This window comes from Rousettus aegyptiacus, unplaced genomic scaffold (assembly GCF_014176215.1).
Source record: "Rousettus aegyptiacus isolate mRouAeg1 unplaced genomic scaffold, mRouAeg1.p scaffold_m13_p_12, whole genome shotgun sequence".
In the NCBI taxonomy this organism is placed as follows: Eukaryota; Metazoa; Chordata; class Mammalia; order Chiroptera; family Pteropodidae; genus Rousettus; species Rousettus aegyptiacus.
The window spans coordinates 76,753,567-76,772,533 of NW_023416287.1; the positions used below are offsets into that span (position 1 = coordinate 76,753,567).

Sequence of the window (18,967 nt, forward strand, 5' to 3'; positions counted from 1 at the left end):
AAAGACAGTGAAAAGCAGTGGCCTTTGCGGACTAGACTAAAAAGGATGGGTACTGCTGACTTTTTATAATGTCCTCTAGTATTTTCTCAATATGCGAGCATTACTTTAACTAAAAAAATTAACTTTTAAGTAAGTTGGAGAGAATGTGCTTTAGTATTTCATAATCAGTGATTCATATAAACTCAATGTGCAAATACTAAAGAACAGTGCGGAGTTAAAAAACACATGAACGATCCTGAAGATATATCACATTATGGTTATGTAAGCACAAGTTTTTTATCAATATTTCCTGAGTGCCCACTATGTGGCCAGCCCAATGCTAAGTGCCAAGATTAAAACTGAGGAGTAGGAGTTCCAGTCCAGAGGGCAGAGGCTCTGTACGTGTCCTCTCGCAGAATTGTGACAAAACCACAGTGCAAATAGCAAGCAGAGTCACCTGGGCTCTGGATAAACAGAAGCCCTACAACTAGGAAGAGAATTAAAAAATCTCTGTGGAACAGGAGGAGGGGGCGGAGATGTGGGGCTGTTCAGTCCTGGGCTTGAGTGAGACAAAGGAGAAATCAAGGCGACAGCAGTGCAGCTGGCAGGTGCAGATGTTCCTCTTAAAGGAGCCATGACCAGACTTTTGTGGTGAGGTCCAGCACTGGGGCAGTTGCTGGGGCGGGGAATGGAATAGTTGCCAGGGACATACAGAGGGACACGAGCTGTTGTGCTTCAGGGAGGGAGGGGCAGCTTTCTCCCAGGCAGAAGTGCTGGCGGTATCCGCTGATCCTTGGTTGAGCCCTCCCCTATCCCAGTGTGTGGAGGCCAGCACCGCCATACCTGAGACACCATCAAACTGGATTTACAAAAGTCGCTCTGCCAGGAGGAACCCCTGAAACTCTGCCCCTCCCAACTTGTGGCCCTACCCAAGCCACATCCAGTGGTGTCCTCAGCGTGCCCTGTGCCCCTTGCTGAGCAGCTTCAAGCTCCACACTGGTGACAGCAGGCCTCGGTTTCTGGGACGGCCTCTTAAATCAATTATAAGGCAGCCACCTGTGGCTTGTGTGCTGACTCTTACTAGGTAGCCCCGGAGGGGCACAGGCTGGGGCTAAACCTGGCCTACAGCTGGACCCCGCTCGGGATTGTGCCACAGGGTCCCACAAAGCCACAGTACTAAGACCGGGAGACTTCAGAGGTTTACATGGTATATAGAAACAGACACAGAAAGGCAGCCAAAATGGGAGACATAGAAGTATGTCCCACATGAAAGAACAGAACAGAGATCCAGAAAAAGATCTAAACAACGTGGAGTCAAGCAATCTAACAGATGTAGAGTACAAAATACTGGTTATAAGGATGCTCAATGAACTTAGGGGAAAAGCAGATGAACTCAGTGAGAACTTTAAGAGATAAAAAAACATAAAAATGGAGATAGAAATTATAATAGGGAACCAGTCAGAAATGAATACAATATCTAGATGAAGGGACATTAGAGGGACTCGACAAAGTAGAAGAAGAGGAGGATCAAATCACCAATATGGAGGATGGGATAGCAGAGGACATCCAATCAGAACAGCAACAAGAAAAAAGAACTCATAAAAATGAAGATAATTTAAGGAGACTATGGGACAGCATCGACCGTAACATGTGTCACAAGGGAACCAGAAAGAGAAGGAAGAGAGCAAGAAGTTGAAAACCTATTTGAAGAAATGATGGAAAATAATGATGGAAATAAAATTATGATGGAAAACTTCCCCAACCTGGTAAAGGAAACAGATATACAACCCCAGGAAGCTTAAAGCCCCCCAAATCCCTAAGAGGCCCACACCAAGACACACTATCATTAAAATGCCAAAGGTTAACTACAAAGACTCTTAAAAGCAGCAAGAGAAAAGCGTTATCTACAAGGGAGCTCCCATAAGACTGGCAGCTAATTTCTCAACAGAAACTTTGCAGGACAGAAGGGCTTGGCACAAGATGTTCAAAGTGATGAAAATCCAGGATCTACAACCAAGATTACTTTATCCAGTAAAGCTATCATTCAGAGTTGAAGGACAGATAAAGAGCTTCCCAGACAAGAAAAGGCTAAAGGAGTTCTCACCAAAAAGCCAGTATTACAGGAAATGTTATACTGGGGGACTTAAGAAAAAAAAATATGTATCAAAAATATGAATAAAGAATGGCAATAACTACATATCTATCAACTAGTTCTTTAGAAAATGAGGTAAGTGCTCCAATCAAAAGATAGAGTGGCTGAATGGATAAGAAAACAAGACCCCTACATATGCTGCCTACAAGAGATTCACTTCAGATTAAAAGACACACACAGACTAAAAGGAAAGGGATGGAAAATTACATGATGGACCTAGAAGGTATTGTGCTGAATGGAGTAAGTCAGATAAGGACAAATGCCATATGATTTCATGTACATATAGAATCTAAAGAACAAAATAAACCAAAAAAAAAAAAAAACTCATAGATACAGAGAACATTTTGAGGGTCACCAGATGGAAGGGGGTTTAGGGAAGTCAGTGAAAAAGGGGAAAGGGATTAAGAAGTATGAGTGGATAGTTACAAAATAATCATGGAGATAAAAATATAGCATAAGGAATAGAGTCGATAATATTGTAATAAATGTATGAGGCAGAGGGGTACTAGATTTATTGGGGTGATACTTTGTGAGATATCAGATCTCTAATCACTATGCTGTACACCTGAAACTAATATAATATTGTATTCCAACTATAATTTAAAAAATTAAAAATTATATTTAAAAAAAATTGTGGAGTGGAATTTATCTTTAGTCAAGTGAGAGATTCAGTTAAGTCAACATGAAATTATAACGTGGCAACCATTCAAGACTCAATGAAAGCTTCTCAGAAATCGTGCCAAAAATGCTAAGACCTGAAGAGTAAGAAGGACTGCCCTGGTTGGGTGTGGGGTTCAGAAAACTTTCAAAGCAAAGAGAACAGCATTTGTGAAGGCTTAGGGTTAAGACGAAAACAGGCAGGCCCACTCGAGGAACTGAAGGAAGTTCAATATGGCTGCAGTAGGGAGGGAATCAGTGGACGCAAACAAGGCTATAAAGCAAGCTGTTGCTTCAGGCTTTATGTGGAGACTTATTAAAGGGTATGTCTGATATTTCTGTCCACTGTAACTGTAAAATCACATACATCCCTGAGTCTTCTAGATCAGTGAACTCTTCCCCTATATACTGAGGATTTCAGAATATCTATGTCCAGGCCAGAACTGTCTTGTGGGTACCACACCATTTATCTGTCTGCCTGCCATACATCATCCTTTGGGTGTCAACATGCCCAATACTGAACTTTATATCCTACCCCTACCCATCTCCAGTTCCTCCTTTTGCAACACCCATTCAGATATCCAAGTCCAGACACCTGAGGGAGGGGAAGGAAAAGCGACTAGTATTTAGAGTGTATATGTTGCCAGATACATCAAGAGTTATTTTCATTTAATTCTAACAAGCATATAAATATTAGTTCTACTTTACGAATGAGAAAACTGAAGCTCAAAAAGGCTGAGTAACACACCAAAACATATAAGTAACTCAACTAGGATTCAAACCTAGAAATGTGGGAAGTGTGTAGGATAGTATGGAAGAAACGCCAATTGCCTACCTCAAGCTCCAGTCCTCCCTCCCTTATAGTAATAACTCCAATTTTTGGCTGAGCACATTCCTGTCCAGCTAAAAGAGATATTTCTCAACCTCTCTTGCAGCCAGTAAGGTCATATGACTAAGTTCTGGATAATACTGAAATACATGGAACTTCCTTAAGAGAGCACAGCCACTTCTTTGTCCATCCTCCATCCTGCTGCTTGGATATTAGCTAGAATGCCAGCAGCCATACTAGGCCCAGAAATCAAGGGCCACACCCTAGGAATGACAGAGTAAGAAACGGAAAGAGGCTGGGTCCCTAATGGCGGTGAGCGCACCATACCAGCTCTGAACTGTCTATCTCTCTGTCTTCTTTCACATAAGAAAAAAACATGTTTTAGCTGTTGTTTTTCATATCTGTTACTCACAGGCAAACCTAATCCTAACTGATAGAACCTCGAAAGTATTCTAAGAGAAAGATGAAAGGTTGAAAGAGATATTTTGAAGGAAAAATTGTCAAGATTCAGTGACTGACTCAATCTTAAAAAGAAAATTATCATCAGTCATATGACACACACAGGATTTTTTAATTCTTCCAATGTCTTTATTGGAGAGTTACAGTCACTTTTGGTGCCTGCAGTTTTTTTTTTAATTGAGATATAATTGACATATAACACATTAGTTTCAGGTGAACAACATAATGATTCAATATATGTAAACACTGTGAAATGATCACCGAAATAAGTCAACATTCATTACTATATAGTTACATTTTTTTTCCTTGGGATAAGAACTTTTAAGATCTACTCTTAGCAACTCTTAGCAATAGTGTTAACTGTGGTCACCATCACATCCCCGGACTTATTTATTTTATAACTAGAGGTGTGTACCTTTTGACTACCTTCAGCCATTCTGCGCGTGCGCGCACGCACACACACGCACGCACACACAGTGTCTACATTTCTAATAATGTGATAAAAATTAGAGAAGACATCAAAAAGTACTAACTGAACTTCCTAAAAGGAATGGGGAAAAAAAAAAAAAACCTTTTAGTAAATACAACCTATTTGTAAGGTTGTCAACCCTACTAGTTTAGGATTTTTTTTTACCTAAAAATAAGTAACACAAGAATAACTTACGAACTGTTTACAAGCAATTTATAAGCAAAAGTTCAAAGCATTAAGCTCTGCTAAGAACCTTCCTAGGGAAAATACCTACTCCTGCCTTTAAGCTTAACAATTCCCTTTACACTTACTGATAAGTAGTACTAAAACACACCACCATGAGAGCCAGAACCTTTGCACCCTGAGACAATCAAGACCTCAAGAGCTAAGTTAGGAAGTGGAACCCCTTCAGGAAGCAGGACCAAACTAGAGGACTTCCTGAAGTCCTTTCCACCTCTAAGATGGCAGAGTCTTCTCCTGGTCCTGGGAAAGGAAGAGCAGTAACAGCCATCTTGCTCCTGTGCTTTTCAGGCCCACAGCACTCAACCATGCCCAGCTCAGTCACAGAAGGAAAACTCTAGAACAGGCTTCGAGCCCAAGTCATACAGTAGCTCATCTTCCTGAAAGTTTTCTCTCACTTTAAGAATCTTCCTATTGAATTGGGGGCAGGGGGGTGCCCTACCACCCACTCGCACAGAAAGGTCCTATCACTCTGGGCACAGGAACTATCATTGCCCCAGAATGTCTTGTGGCTCCAAGCAGCAGTTGAGTATTGTATACACTCTGATTACAAGTACAGAACACTTTAAAAAAAAATGAATATGAAAAAGAGACCAAAACGAAATACAGAAAAACTTCACATGCTGTGTGACACTGCTTTTATACTTAATCACTTTTAAAGGTCTCATTTTACCAAAGCCTACAAGTGTCACAGGTATTTCTCATATGTTTATAGTCACTAAAAAGGAAAATGGAACAGTTCTAACACTAACCATTTCCATTATCTACAAAGTAAAAGACGACACTTACATCGCATTGAAAGCAACAAAGGAAACCACCTCTTTTCTTAAGTCTCGGCAAAATATCCCATAGCACACTGTGGTTGGCAGGATAACAGCCCCCCAAAATATCCATATACTAATCCATGGAACCTGTAATTCTGTTATCTTAAATTATAAAAGGGATTTTGCAATTATGACTAAATTAAGGACCTTGAGATGGGGCAGATTATCCTAATTATCCAGGTGGGCCTGATCTAATCACACAGGTCCTTAATGTGGAAAACCTTTCCTAGCTATGGTCAGAGAGACGAGAGACTTAAGGTTGTTGGCTTTGAAAAGGAGGAAGAGGGCCACAAGCCAAGGAAAGTGGCAGCCTTTATAAGCTGGAAGAGTCAAGGACACAGATTCTCCCCAAAAAAGTTCCAGAAAGGAAGACAGCCTTGCTGACAGATACACTGACTTCAGCCCAGTGAGACCCGTTTCGGACTTCTAACATACAGAACTTTAAAATAATAAATGTTTTAAACCACTAAATTTGTGGTAATTGTTACAGTAGCCATAGAAAACTAATACACTAAACAACTGTTAACAATATGTGAAATAATCTAGAGAAGAAAAGCATAATCAAATTGCCCAAACATTTCCAGCATTATGAGACATGACAGTTAATTGTGCACATTGCGGTATATTTCACTTGTTTTTCTCGGCCCTCACAAAACTCCATCCATTAAAAAGGCAGTCACAGTGACAATTCTTCAAACTTTTTGTAGGATGGACCATATTAACTAAAAAAACAGGATAGCAGGATCGACTGGAAAAATCAGGACAAATTATACTGTATTTTTCAGAGTCAAACATCAAAGTGTTTGTACTGCTTATTCCCCTTGTATCAGATACATTTTTTTAAATTTATTTTTTAAGCTCCTACAGCACCTGGTCTTCCTTGGTGGTCTCCTATCCAAGTACTAACCAGGTCCTTCTCTGATTAGCTTCCGAGATCAGAGGAGATCGGGCAAGTTCAGGGTGACATGGCTATAGAAATGGACACATTTTTAAAAATAAATCCTAGATATTGCTATTAAGAGTTTACTATTAACATCTAGGTGTGATAATGGTATTGTGGGTCAATGAAAAGAGAATGACTCAATCTTCTACAGATATACAGTATACTCAAATATTTATAAGTGAAATGATATGCCTATGATCTGCTTTAAAATAATTGGGAGGAGGGATATAAATGGATAGGGGCATAGATAAAACTAAATCAGCCAGAGTAACTAATTGTTGGAGGTGAGTAATAGGTACATGGGGGTATATTATTCCACCATTTGAACTTTTCTGTACTGAACGTGTACAAAAACAAAGTCTTTGACCTATCCATCATAATACAGACTTAATATATTTAATAGTTGAATCTCCTTCCTGTAACATTGCCCCACCTCGATTCTGCCACTTAATCCATCTGCAAATGATAGTTTCATCAATAATTCTTTAATCTCCATCTCATTCTGCCCTGTTTACTAACCTTATGAGTTTTAGCGAGTCACCTAACCTCTAAAAGACTGGTTTTTCATCTGCAGGACGGAAATATTTAGATTTGCCCAGTCTACCTCCTAAATGTCTCTCAGAGGATTACATAAGGTAAAAACTGCAAAGCAGAATAATCATTCTAGAAATCGACATAGTCATAAATTTCATGCTCAGCAGCAACACGTGAACTTATTCCTACAGATTCACCTCCAGTCCCTCTCTTGAGCGCTCAACGGCCCAACCACCTGGTTCCTCTGTAAGGCCACACTCCTCTCCACCACCTCCACGCCCCTTCTCTCTACACACCTCTCCCGCCAACCTCCCTTTTTCCCTTTCAAGGATCCCACTCTAACAGCCGACCTAGTGAGTCTATTCCGTGTACTCCTATGCTGGCTCTGTTACACTCATCCCATCACTTTCCTAACCCCTTTCCGGTACATTCATCCTATCAGCTGTATCAGCCCACGACCCTCACAGTCCCCGCTACTGCCCCTAGTCCACAAACACCTGGACTAACGACCCACCATCCTTGCACCCTTCATTTAAAAGGCCATTGCTACTTGCCAGGGAACGGGGGAGGGGAGAAAAAGGAGTGATTGCTACGGGGTACTGGTTTCTTTTTTGGGTGACAAAAATGTTGTGGAATTTGATAGTTGCACAACCCTGCGAATTTGCGAAAAGCCACTGAGTTTTACTTTAATTGTACTTTCAAAAGTGAATTTTATGGCAGGTGAATTACATCTCAATGGAAATGTATATGTTAAAAAAAAAAAAAAAAAGCCCACCAGTGCTCACTCTTGCCCATTACACACCCATCTGTCAGACCAACATCGCCCGATCTCCCAAAGCATCGACTTGCTCTCGGTATCCCTCCAACTCCCGATACCAGACTCGGACAGAGAACCCTCTCACTTTCTTGATTAACACACCCCCTTCACCCGTCGTCTCTGAGTGCCACAGTACCCTGAAGGTGGGGAGAGCTCAGGCACAGCCCTTCCAGGGTGGTCCCGTCCCCCACTAGCAAGAAAGGACCCTTCTCCGCCTTTTTAGCGGCGCTGCCCCTCTGCTCCCGGCGCTGACCGGGGGAGGGGAAGGGAGGGAGGGAGTCCTCTAACTGCTCTGACAAGGAGCTGGGGGCCTAGCGGATCCCCCAGCCCACCTATCTCGGGCGGCCAGCAGATCTGCTTCCAGCTCACCAACGGACGAGCGGGCGGCAGAGAGGGAACAGGAGAAACAGTGGTCGCTGCCGCAGCCGAGGTGGTGGACGCCGGATCAGGCCTCCATGTTTCCGCGTCTCTGCGGCTCCAGCTCCGACTCCGGCTCGCCTCCCGCTTGGCTCCCGCCCGGGCCGCGTCAGTGCGGAGGCCCGGAGGCGGGGAGAGAAGAGGGAAGCGGCCCAGAACGCAGCTGGGAACCGAACAGCAGGGCGCGCGCCAGCGATTGTCGTCACGTGGTGTGCACCGCGCGTCCTTCTGGGAAATGTAGTCCTTCAGGCGTTAAGCGTTTCTGCACCTACCTAGCGCCTCCAGGGCGACGGCAAAGTCACATAGCAAAACCAAAAAGGAGCTAAGCCCTCTCCTCCCCATTGTTGAAGTCCTTGCTTACCCCTACACCACTTATTCTGGTGGCTTTACTTTATTTACGGCCCTGTTCATTCCAACCGAATAATCCCAAAGTCAAGCAATTCCTTGTAGGACTCTGAAGAATTGGGAAATAGGAAAATCATTTTTTTTCTTTTTCTTTTCTCTTTTACCTTTGTTCTTTTCAAGCCCTTAAATCGAGGGCTAACTTTCAGAAAATAATTTTTTATGGAGGCAGTTAACAGGTATAAAACTGTCTGCAATATTGTCAGAAAGGGCAAGGTCCTACAGGAAAGAGTATTTATTTCTCCCAATAACGCTGTGGGATAGATATCGCTTATTTACATTATACAGTCCATATGTGCCAATGTACTCTGAAAAGCACTATCCAGATCCTAGATACACATTTCCGGTTTATATTGCCAATAAGTTACAGGAAAAGCTACTAAAACACAAGATAACTAGAAGCCTAGTTAAAAAGAGGTTCCCTGGCTATTTAGCCATTTTAAAGTATGTTATATATACATATTCATATTTTGAGCAGAAACAGTGTAGTATTATCCAATTTTCATAAATAAATCATATTTACAATACCTATGTATATACACTTGGAAGAGGATAGGACTAAAAGAATATTAACAATTATTAACTATGGGGAATGAGAACATGCATGATTAAAATTCATTTCCCTATGTGTTCTCTAATTTTTCTGTAATGGATATGAATTACATGTAGAATTTTATTTAAAACTACAGCCAAAAGAGATCACGCACCAAAACTGAAATCAAAGTACTTTATAATTTTGCTCGTACCAAAAATTACACAGTCTACCTATCTCGAAATGACCCAGCAATAACAGTGAGCATCTCTTCAGAAATGGCTTTATAGAGCAAGAAGTCACTTATTTTACTTTGATGTAATCCTGTCAGTAAAGTTTATCATAAGTCAGAGTAATTTTAGGAATAGTTTTCACAATATATAAAGCATTCAATGGAGTAGCAGTCCTTCAAAAACTACTTATGGTACATTTAATGTGCCAAGTATTATCCTCAGTCACCAACCTTTAATACTGCCTGCACAAGTGTCATCATAACTTTGACTGACTTGACTACTTCAGTGTCTATTTAATGCGAAAACACCAAGAGGAAAGTCATGAAAACCCTCCCACTAGGTTAATGAAGCATCTTCGATTTGCTCCTAGAACCAAAAAAGGTACTAGTGGGAAAACTGATGAAATCCAAATGAAGTTTAAGGCTATTGTACCAATATTAATTTCCTAGTTTTGATAAATATGCTATGGTTATATAAGATATTAACATTAAGATAAACTGGGTGAAGGATATATGGAAACTCTCTGCACCTTACTACTCTTTTGGAAATCTAAAATTACTCCATGTGGTAGAATAATCCCCCGGCAATGTCCACATCTTAATCCCCAAAAGCTATGCATATGTTAGGTTACGTAGCAAAGGGAAATTAAGATTGCAGATGAAATTATGGTTGCTAATCAGATGACCTTATAATAGATTATCCTAAATTATCAGGGCAGACCCAATGTAATCAAGAAAGTAAAAAATGAAACAGAGGCAGGAGAGAGTCATAAATATGTTCTTTCCCTTGAAGATCAAGTGATACAATGTGAGGACAGGTTTTGCTGTCTGTGAAGATGGCAAGAGACTGGAAATGTGGGTGATGGCCTCTAGAAACTTGAAAAGGCAAGGGAACAGATTATCTTTTAGAGCCTCCAGAAGAGAACACAGTTTTATCAGATACTCTGATATTAGCTCAGTGAGATCATGTCAGACTTCTCACCTACAGAACTATAAATACATCTGTGCTGTTTTTAGCCACTAACTTTGTGGGAATTTGTTGTAGCAGCTGGAAAAAAAATATGCATTCAAAAATAAAAAGTTTAATTAAAAAGTTTAATTAAAAATTTCCAAATGCCTACCTGTCTTCCCAACACATTTTCCAACCTGGGACTTAAGGATAGCCATGGTACTTAGAAAGTAACCGTAAACCAGAAAATGCACGAAAAAAATATTTCACTTGGAAGGCATGCAATTTTTACTTTTTGCAGCAGCAGATTTATAATCTTCCCAGCTCATTTTGGTTAGCCTATTATGAAAATCAAGTACATCCAGAAATATGTTGTTACACAGGAAAGCCAATCAAGCAGTGAAATGTCAGGTGAGTCATTAGAAACATTAGTGTCTCAAAATGCACTCCTGTGTGATCTTCATCCTCATTACTCAGCAACTTTCCAGAGAGATACTTAAAGTGAGGACATCCATTTGACTCATTTATTCATTTGTTCAGTGAATATTTACTTAGTTCAATGAATATTTACATGAGTGCACTGTGCTTCAGACCTGGGCCCGACCTCAAGAACCTTAAGGTCTAGTGGAGGAACCATGCATTACACAATACAATCAGAAGTTGGGTTAAATTGCTATGATAGACAAGAACAGCCAATACAGCCTTATATCTTGCCCCAAGGGAACAGCTTTCTAAGAAATAAATGGTGAAAATTAATCACCTGTGACTAGCAAGGACAAGAATTTTCATTAACATCTTAATAATAAAACATATACATATGTGTATATGTAATATATCAAAATACATATATAATGACCTAATTCTCACAACCTTGTGTATAAAGTATTGCTGTCTCCATTTTGCCCAAATGTTTTTTTCTTTAGTTATTGAAATTTATACAACTAAGAATTTACCTTCTAATATAAACAACATATAACAGCAAATTTTAAGAACAGATTTTTATGGTCATTTTATGACCTTTTAATTATGAAGTTGATTTCATTGGTAAAAGAGAAGTCATGGTGGAGGATTATACAAAGAATTGAACTTTAAGACACTTGGGCCAAAAAGAGTCAGCTGGTATCTACAGAAGTCAGGAAATCCCAGTTGTAAGGGCAAGCAGTGTGGCTAGAGACCAGACCTACAGATTGGCAAAAATGTAATGCTGCAGACTGGAAATTAAAAAAAAAATTAAAAAGAGGGGTGTGGTTCAAATTAAAAAGATCCATATTCCATGAATGTAAACTCAGTAAGTAGCACAGGCTACTAAAAGAGCTTACCTGTATTCCAGAAAGTTCAGTTCAGTTATTATTACATAGTAAAAGGGAAAGAGCAGGGGCTAATTATTCACTTGTTAGTCTTCTTCCTAAGGCGACTTGCAAATACATGATGTATACAAAATTGCAACATGAATAACAGGAGGTAGAGGATGAGGGCTTAAAGTGGAGCCAATGGTAGACCAGGTGTCCTTCAAAACCTGCTAGGTTTTACTCTTTTCACTTTTTATACTGGTTTACAAGGTCTGGAGTACAGCTCTTTTGTGTTGCAAGTTGAATACAGACTTTATGTGTGAATAGTGTCTTCACCTAGAGTGGGACTTTCTTTTTTAGAACTTAAAGGACCAAAAGAGACCTATGACCAACAGAAGGCCACTCCACAGGAAGGATGAAGACTATTCCCAGATTATTGTTTCTAGCCTGTTGCAACAATAGTGCTCAGGTTTCTCACCTCCCTGAGAAAGAAGAGACTTTTGGAGGCAGACCTGTATTTGAGTTCTGGTTCCTTAATTATGAGCTGAATGGTTTTGGAAAGCCATTCTTAGTTCTTAGTTATATGTCTAAGAAAACATCACAGATTGGGTGGCTTAAACAGACATTTTTCACTGTTCCGGAGGCTGGGAACTCCAAGATCAAGGTGTTGGCATATCTGATGTCTGGTTATGGCCCTCTTAACCTCTCTGAATCTAGTTTTCTTCTCTGTAAAATGGAGATAGTAATACCTCACTCATATCTCATAGTCTCTTCATGCTTTTCCTGAGCCCCGAGGCTAAGCCTGGGTAGAAAGCTGCTTAGACGGCCAGAACTGTGGGCAGTTATTTACATGCTCGTTGTGTCAGTGTACCAGAAAGCAGATGACACCCTCAAAAGTGACCTAGAGCCAGTAGTAAGAGTTGTTATTACCCCTAGGCCTAAAAGGAAAGGGAGAGGAAGATGTTAGTGGAAACTGAGTCATGTGGCATTGGCCACATTGAGGTGTAGTGACTTTTGGCTAAGGAACACACTAGGCCTAGAGGTCTTGAAAGGAGAGAGACAAGGGAATAAATACCTTGACCTCAATCCCTCCTCCCATCTCCTGCTGCAAATCCCCACTGGCCAAACCCAACAGAGCCCAGAGGCCATGGGAAGTCTGTTGATGTAGTCCATATAGCTTTCTTGGGTAGCAAAATAGGGTGAAGGAAGCAGAGATCTGGAGGGGCAAGTGGAAAACACCTGGCACACTTGTAATGATATAAACACTGATTAATGACAACTAAAAATTACAAAAACATACAGGGAGGCTATGTGGCAGAAGTAGAGGAAATACAGTATAAGACAGTTGTATGTCAACCACAGCAGGAAGTCAATAATGCCTAAAGTTGATAGCTCCAAAAATAGCAGTATATATGTATTATTTAGAAAATACATAGATAAAACATAAGACAAAAGCAACAGCTAAATGAGTAAATCCTAAGGGAGTAGGGACATTATAAACCTTGCAATATGATCATTTAAAAAATGACATATTTAATGGAACAAATTAATTTTAAGAAAGTTGCTAGAAGGCTACACAGAAAAAAACAACTAGTAGTGGTTACATCAGTAGAGCCGGCATAAGTGAAAGAACATTAACTTTTAAGTTCTTCTTGCATTGTTTTACTATGAACATCTGCTATTTTTATATGGCTTTTACACCTTAAATAAACTAATCAACTGAATTTAGCTACTAAAGGGAATTTATCTTATCTCTCAGGTGGGTTGGGCAGAAAAGTCGAACCCTTTGAAGTCCAGGTGAATGAATGACTTGACCGGACACATAGCTGAAAAAACTTGGTTAGGACACAGGACTTCACTGGGAACCCAAAGTTGGAAGTCTCTTCTAACCTCTCCTTGCTTCAGAGAGAATAAAAAAATATGCTATAAAGATTATGGCTCATCATCTCTGAACCTTTAAAAAGTCCCTAAAGTGAATCAGTATGGGGATAAAAGACTAGCAAAAAAGTGCCCAAACATGACACTGTTATTGAAAACCATGACATTTTAGAGTGTCTTGTTATGCTATAACAACTGATATAATCTGCTCTTTAAGAAAAGAAAATATTGTTGTCTCAGAATTTCCAATCACCATCACACACTATTATAATTCTGTTTCCTGGTGTGGTGAAAAACGTCCTTTTTAAAAAAATAGACTTAAAAAAAGAACCATGAGCTACTGAATATTTAATATATTTTATAGGAATAGGAGGAATGCAACAAGGATTAGAATTTTATAATTTTATAATATACATTTGACATTTAGTTAAAGGTGTTTCATTTTTCAAAGGAATTTCCTCTACTTGCCTGACTTCGCTATCTTCCTCAGATCAATAAAGAGTTATCACTACACTGCAGATAAGCTGCTCCACTGTGTTGGGCAGTGATTATAACTTTGTTTCAAGTCATTATCATCTCCGAAAACTCCCTTTCATTTCACTGCACATCTCACTGCACTGTTTCATGGTAGAAACCCTCAAATTCGAAGAGCCTGAACAAAAGCCAAAGGCTAAAGGACGTTTAGGTAAAGATTTAGTAACAATGTCTACTGGCACAAACCTTCTATTCATTTATATTATTAAAACTACAATAATAGAAATTAAAGCTATTTTAATAAGAAAGGAACTCAAGAATGAGATCATTAAATATAACCATACATTTTAAATATAAATACCATGTATTTCCTGATTAGTATCAGGTAAATAGCTAAACTATCTGTCCCGAATTCTGGTCTAAGAGAAAAAGGTCAGAGACAATTACAAAAAAGGTGCTTCAAATTATCAGGTCCATTTTGAAAACAATTAGATCCTCTGGGACAATCACTTTAGTCTTTCTTTTTATCAGAGATTTCTGTTGGTCCTTTTGTTGGTAATCCATTTATGTCTGCACCCTAAAATAAAAAACCATTTTAGACATTACAACAAAGACACTCATTGTAAGAGACATTCTTCTTAAACAGACTACAAACTTCAGAATGAAATAACTGCAGTATGGCTTACTGCAGTTGAATACAATCAAAGTTGAACATAATAAGCACCAAAGCTAAAGACAACAGGTTGTCTAAATATTCACTTTTTAAAATAACCTAATTTTGTTCAGAAAAAGGCTCTCTGATCCAATTAAATCTCCTACTAAAGTTATCAGTCAGTGACATTTTAATATCATTTCTTCTCATTCATTGGCTATTTGCTATTACTCCTACCAGCCAAGAAATACTGGTTATTATTTTGGCCACAAGGCAAGGAGCAAATACATTAATCAGAGATCTAGTTTAAAACCTTAGTTTAAACCAAATAGTAATTACTTAAAAAAAAAAAAAAAAGACAACCAAACCCCCTATTTTAAAAAAAGGAAGAAATTAAGACACATTAATGAAAAAACTTCTGGTTCTAAGAACTTGCTTATGCAAAAGCCACCTCCCTCACCCCCTTAGTCAAGGCATTTTAATGTTCTTACCTGATAGCCTACTTTGCCTTTGCTTTTATCATTAGATTCTTGTACAGCTTTTCTAGGCCACATACGACTAACGAAGGGGGAAATCAGAGGGTATATGTATGGCTCCAGGAACTTTTTGTAGACCCAGAGCAGAATTGGAATGACGATACAAGGAATGCACACCATTGTCCCAGACTTGAGCTTTTGAACTGTTGATATATGTGAAGAAAAAACAAATTAGTTCATCACAGATTAATGACTAAAGGAATTTACCTAGATTAAGATATCTGAAAAGATTATTTCTACATTGAAGGAACCATTTAGATGATACTATTAGCTAAAAGTCTACTAAAAATCCTATCTACAAGGTAAAGGAATAGGTGGTTGTCATGAAAACAACACTGAGGTTCCTGCCTACAAACCTCTCCAATCACTGCCCCCCAATCATAAATTTGATGACAAAGGAAAGACATGATCATTTTCTGGGTGCTAGGCAGTTAAACAGTTGGCATATACAGTTGGTTCTCTGTCTCCCCAGGTTTTGCATCTATGAAGTCTACCAACACCAAATCAAAAATATTTTGGGGAAAAAAAATCCCGGAAAGCTCCAAAAAACAAAACTTGAATTTGCCATGCACTGAGCACGTTGCTGAATTCATCCAAATGAAGTTATGTGTATGAACACTGTCGCCTACATAGAAGTACTACACCATTTTATTAAAGGACCCAAGTATCTGGAGACTTTCGTACGGCAGTGTGTAGTAGTGAGGTGTCCTGGAACCAACCCCTTGAGGATACAGAGGGACAACCATATAGCTCACTTAATCCTCAAGCCAGTGAGGCTGGGTACTCTTGTTACCTCAAGTAGGCACCAACATTAAAAAACTTGGTAATTATGACTTATACTCCAGTTAGTTTGAATATAAGGGCCTGATCAACTTTAGAGACTGACAATATTTATTAGCCAAACCTACGATGCTCAGGACAAATCTTGTAATATGGAATTCCCTAAGATATCACTTTGGAAGAGCTCTAGGCTGCAAACTGGCTGGCCTTTCCTAAGAAACAATTCTCCCTTGATACAGTTGCCCTTTCTTTTTAATGGCAATTAAAGTGTACCAAGTAATAAAAAATTTTATTTATTATTATTGTTAAAAGTAAATAATTTCCCAAAATTAACACTTCTAATTTCCTTGATGATTAGCAATCACCGTGCAATTTCTCGAAATCAGCAATTTTTTGAAAAAGAACCAATACTACTTCCACAACATACTATCAAACCAAAGACTTCTCAAATTTATAAGAATTGTTTTAATCCTTTAGAGTAGGACTTAAATACTAGGAAGCTTTAGAACAGTGCATAAGTCTAATAATTCAGGATGTTAAAATTTCTTTTCAAAATATTGTAAATTGGGTACTATTTGCTGGCAAATGAATCAACATCATAACAAAATTATCACAATACAAGGGAACAATGGTATAGACAATTCAATCTTAATATGGCTTTGAAATGAACTACGACAGCTGTAAACAAATAAAAATCTAAAAGTACATCAATGAACGACTAAATTCTTTTTTAAAAAGCCCCCCTAGTCATATTAAAATAACAATTTACCAAAATATTTCATTTCAAAATTTTGAAGAACATACCTGCTATGTGTTATTATTATAACAACAACAAAAAATCCAAAAGTTGTGACCTGTTCAAAGTTCACACAGTGGTACTTAGTAACTAGAGCTGGCTAAGACCAGAATTACCAGTTCTGGTTTCCTAACTCGACAATCCTGTCCTTCCCTTTCAAAAAACAATGATCTTGTTACTCCTCTCCTACCAAATCTTCAAAACTAACTAAACCCTTCAAAACAAATGGCCATGCTCTGAGCACTAGGCTAGGTTGATGACTGGCAATCTCTCCATCATAGATTTTCGCCTACTTGTAATTGATGTTTTAAGTAGGTTCGTACGCATTGTTTTAAACTCTCAAGAACACTAGTAATCACCTTTGTCATAATTACGGCTTTAATAAAAACTTTTTAGTTCTCTTCAGTATGAAATTACTGTATTTTATCTCCTACTTAATCTTCATAATGCTTCTTCAGTGAGTTATTTGACTTCATACTTGTGGCAACTGTGGCTTAGAAAGGTCCAGAAAGTGGCAATGATACATTGATAAAATTATTTTACTCTCTCCAAGCCAATTCTCAAATATTACAACAAAGCGAGCAAAATGGATTAAAACTGTTGCAGAGGAATTTTCTTTAATTCGACTATGTCTAATAAAAGGTTGAGCCTCTATTAAAAATCTGGGCAGGTACGGTGGCGGGGTGGGGGGGGAGGGGCGGGAATACCACCTCCCTTTAATAACCCAGTTGTGCACATTTCTCTAGAGCCGAGAGCAGGATAGATTGAATCGCAGACGACTGAAGAGACAGGAGAGAATAACGGCGAATGGTGAAAACAAGGATAAAGAAACCGACAAATTCAGGCTAAAGATAATAAACAGATACATAGGAAGAGGCGTAACGGAGGCCAGGAGGATGGGTGGACGCAGACAGAAGAGACGAAGGGCTAGGGGAGTAAGGAGGCAGGGCCCACGTTGGAGGTCCAAGTCGGGTATACAGTGAGAGCGCAGGAGGGCGGCGAGGGGCCCAGAGCAGCAGAGACGCTACCGGGCTGGGCCGGGCCAGCGCGACCCAGCCAGAACCTGTGGAACAGCCTGACAACGCCGAGACCACAGCCCACGCCCGACCCAAACCTCCCCGCCGAAAGTCCGAACCGGCTCGACCCTACTCACCCGAGACCACCAAGCCCAAAAAGAAATGTCCGCACTTCCGGAGGGCGGGATGCGCCCCAGCCAATGGACACCGCAGAAAGGGCGGACAAAGACGTGCCTGCGTCAGCCTGACGCCGCACAAGCGGGACGTAACGGTGACGCCGGGGCGGATGCTGGGCGCGGCCTCCGGTGCTGCGGCCGAGCTCCAAGCCGGCTGGAGACCCAAAACTCAAATATTGACCTAGGGAAGAATTACGCCTGTTCCAATGGTTCATCCCAAGAGGGAAAGTTATTCCACTCGCATGCTAAGAGCGAGGCCATTTTCGAATGCAGCTGTGCCTAAGCCGTTAACTCTCCTAGTTAAAAGGGTCTTAAATTCAAGGGCAGGGTAAATTGTCTATTTTAAGGTTTAATAGGAACCCCTGCACACTGCCAGTGGGGCTGTAAATGGCACAACCGCCTTAGAAATGTCTGGCAGTTACCAAGATTATCCAGCAATTCCATTCTTGGCATACACCCAAGGAATGAGAACGTGTCCACCCAAAAACATACACAAGGGTTCACTAATGCACTATTTGCATTAGCTTTTTAAAAGAACCCCAAACGTCCAACTGATTAAATAGTGGATACGTGCTATATAATGAAACCTGAAAACACTAACTCAAAGATGACAATGGACCACTAATTGTTATTCACTTATGAAATGTTCAGAATAAGCCTATCTATAAACAGTAACAGGTTAAGTGGTTGGGTCCCTAGGACAGGACAGGCATGACAGACAGCTGACCACTGCCATTGTTCTTTGGGATAAGGAAAATACTCTAAAATTGCGGTGATTGATGCATAACTGAATATACTAGAAGCCACTGAATTGTGGTGAATTGCACTGTATGTATGTTAAATCTCAATAAAGTAGCTAGAAAGTTTCAGAATTTCCCTATGTTCTAATTCCATAACAGGCTAAAATAACACGAACATTCAAAACAAACCAAAAT

At 39.7% G+C, this 18,967-nt stretch overlaps 2 protein-coding genes and 1 pseudogene across 5 annotated transcripts in view; all 3 read right to left on the minus strand.

The window, feature by feature from the left end:
* The window catches only part of DYM (dymeclin), a 257,018-nt gene extending 248,509 nt beyond the window's left edge, over positions 1-8,509 (minus strand). The window contains exon 1 of one of the 4 annotated variants that reach the window (XM_036230028.1): positions 8,236-8,509. The gene's annotated coding sequence lies outside the window, so the exon portion shown is untranslated. The remainder of the gene's footprint in view (positions 1-8,235) is intronic. The other 3 variants (XM_036230032.1, XM_036230030.1, XM_036230029.1) reach the window with 3 other exon arrangements.
* Positions 6,468-6,586, minus strand: LOC118610470 (annotated as a pseudogene).
* Positions 8,510-13,125: 4,616 nt separating the features above from the next.
* CUNH18orf32 (chromosome unknown C18orf32 homolog) lies at positions 13,126-18,100 on the minus strand. The gene is made up of 3 exons (XM_016134113.2): positions 17,994-18,100; positions 15,220-15,407; positions 13,126-14,653 (listed from the first exon to the last, which is right to left on the minus strand). The coding sequence occupies exons 2-3, from the start codon at positions 15,382-15,384 to the stop codon at positions 14,588-14,590; spliced, it is 231 nt and encodes a 76-aa protein (XP_015989599.1). The 5' UTR covers positions 15,385-15,407; positions 17,994-18,100; the 3' UTR covers positions 13,126-14,587.
* Between the last annotated feature and the right edge of the window lie 867 nt (positions 18,101-18,967).

What these genes read in the sequence shown, in the direction of transcription:
- CUNH18orf32 (XM_016134113.2), bottom strand. Translation starts at nt 15,384, where the DNA reads ATGGTGTGCATTCCTTGTATCGTCATTCCAATTCTGCTCTGGGTCTAC. An exon ending in AAGGCAAAGTAGGCTATCAG is followed by an intron (nt 14,654 to 15,219) that starts GTAAGAACATTA and finishes TTTTTATTTTAG; the next exon opens with GGTGCAGACATAAATGGATT.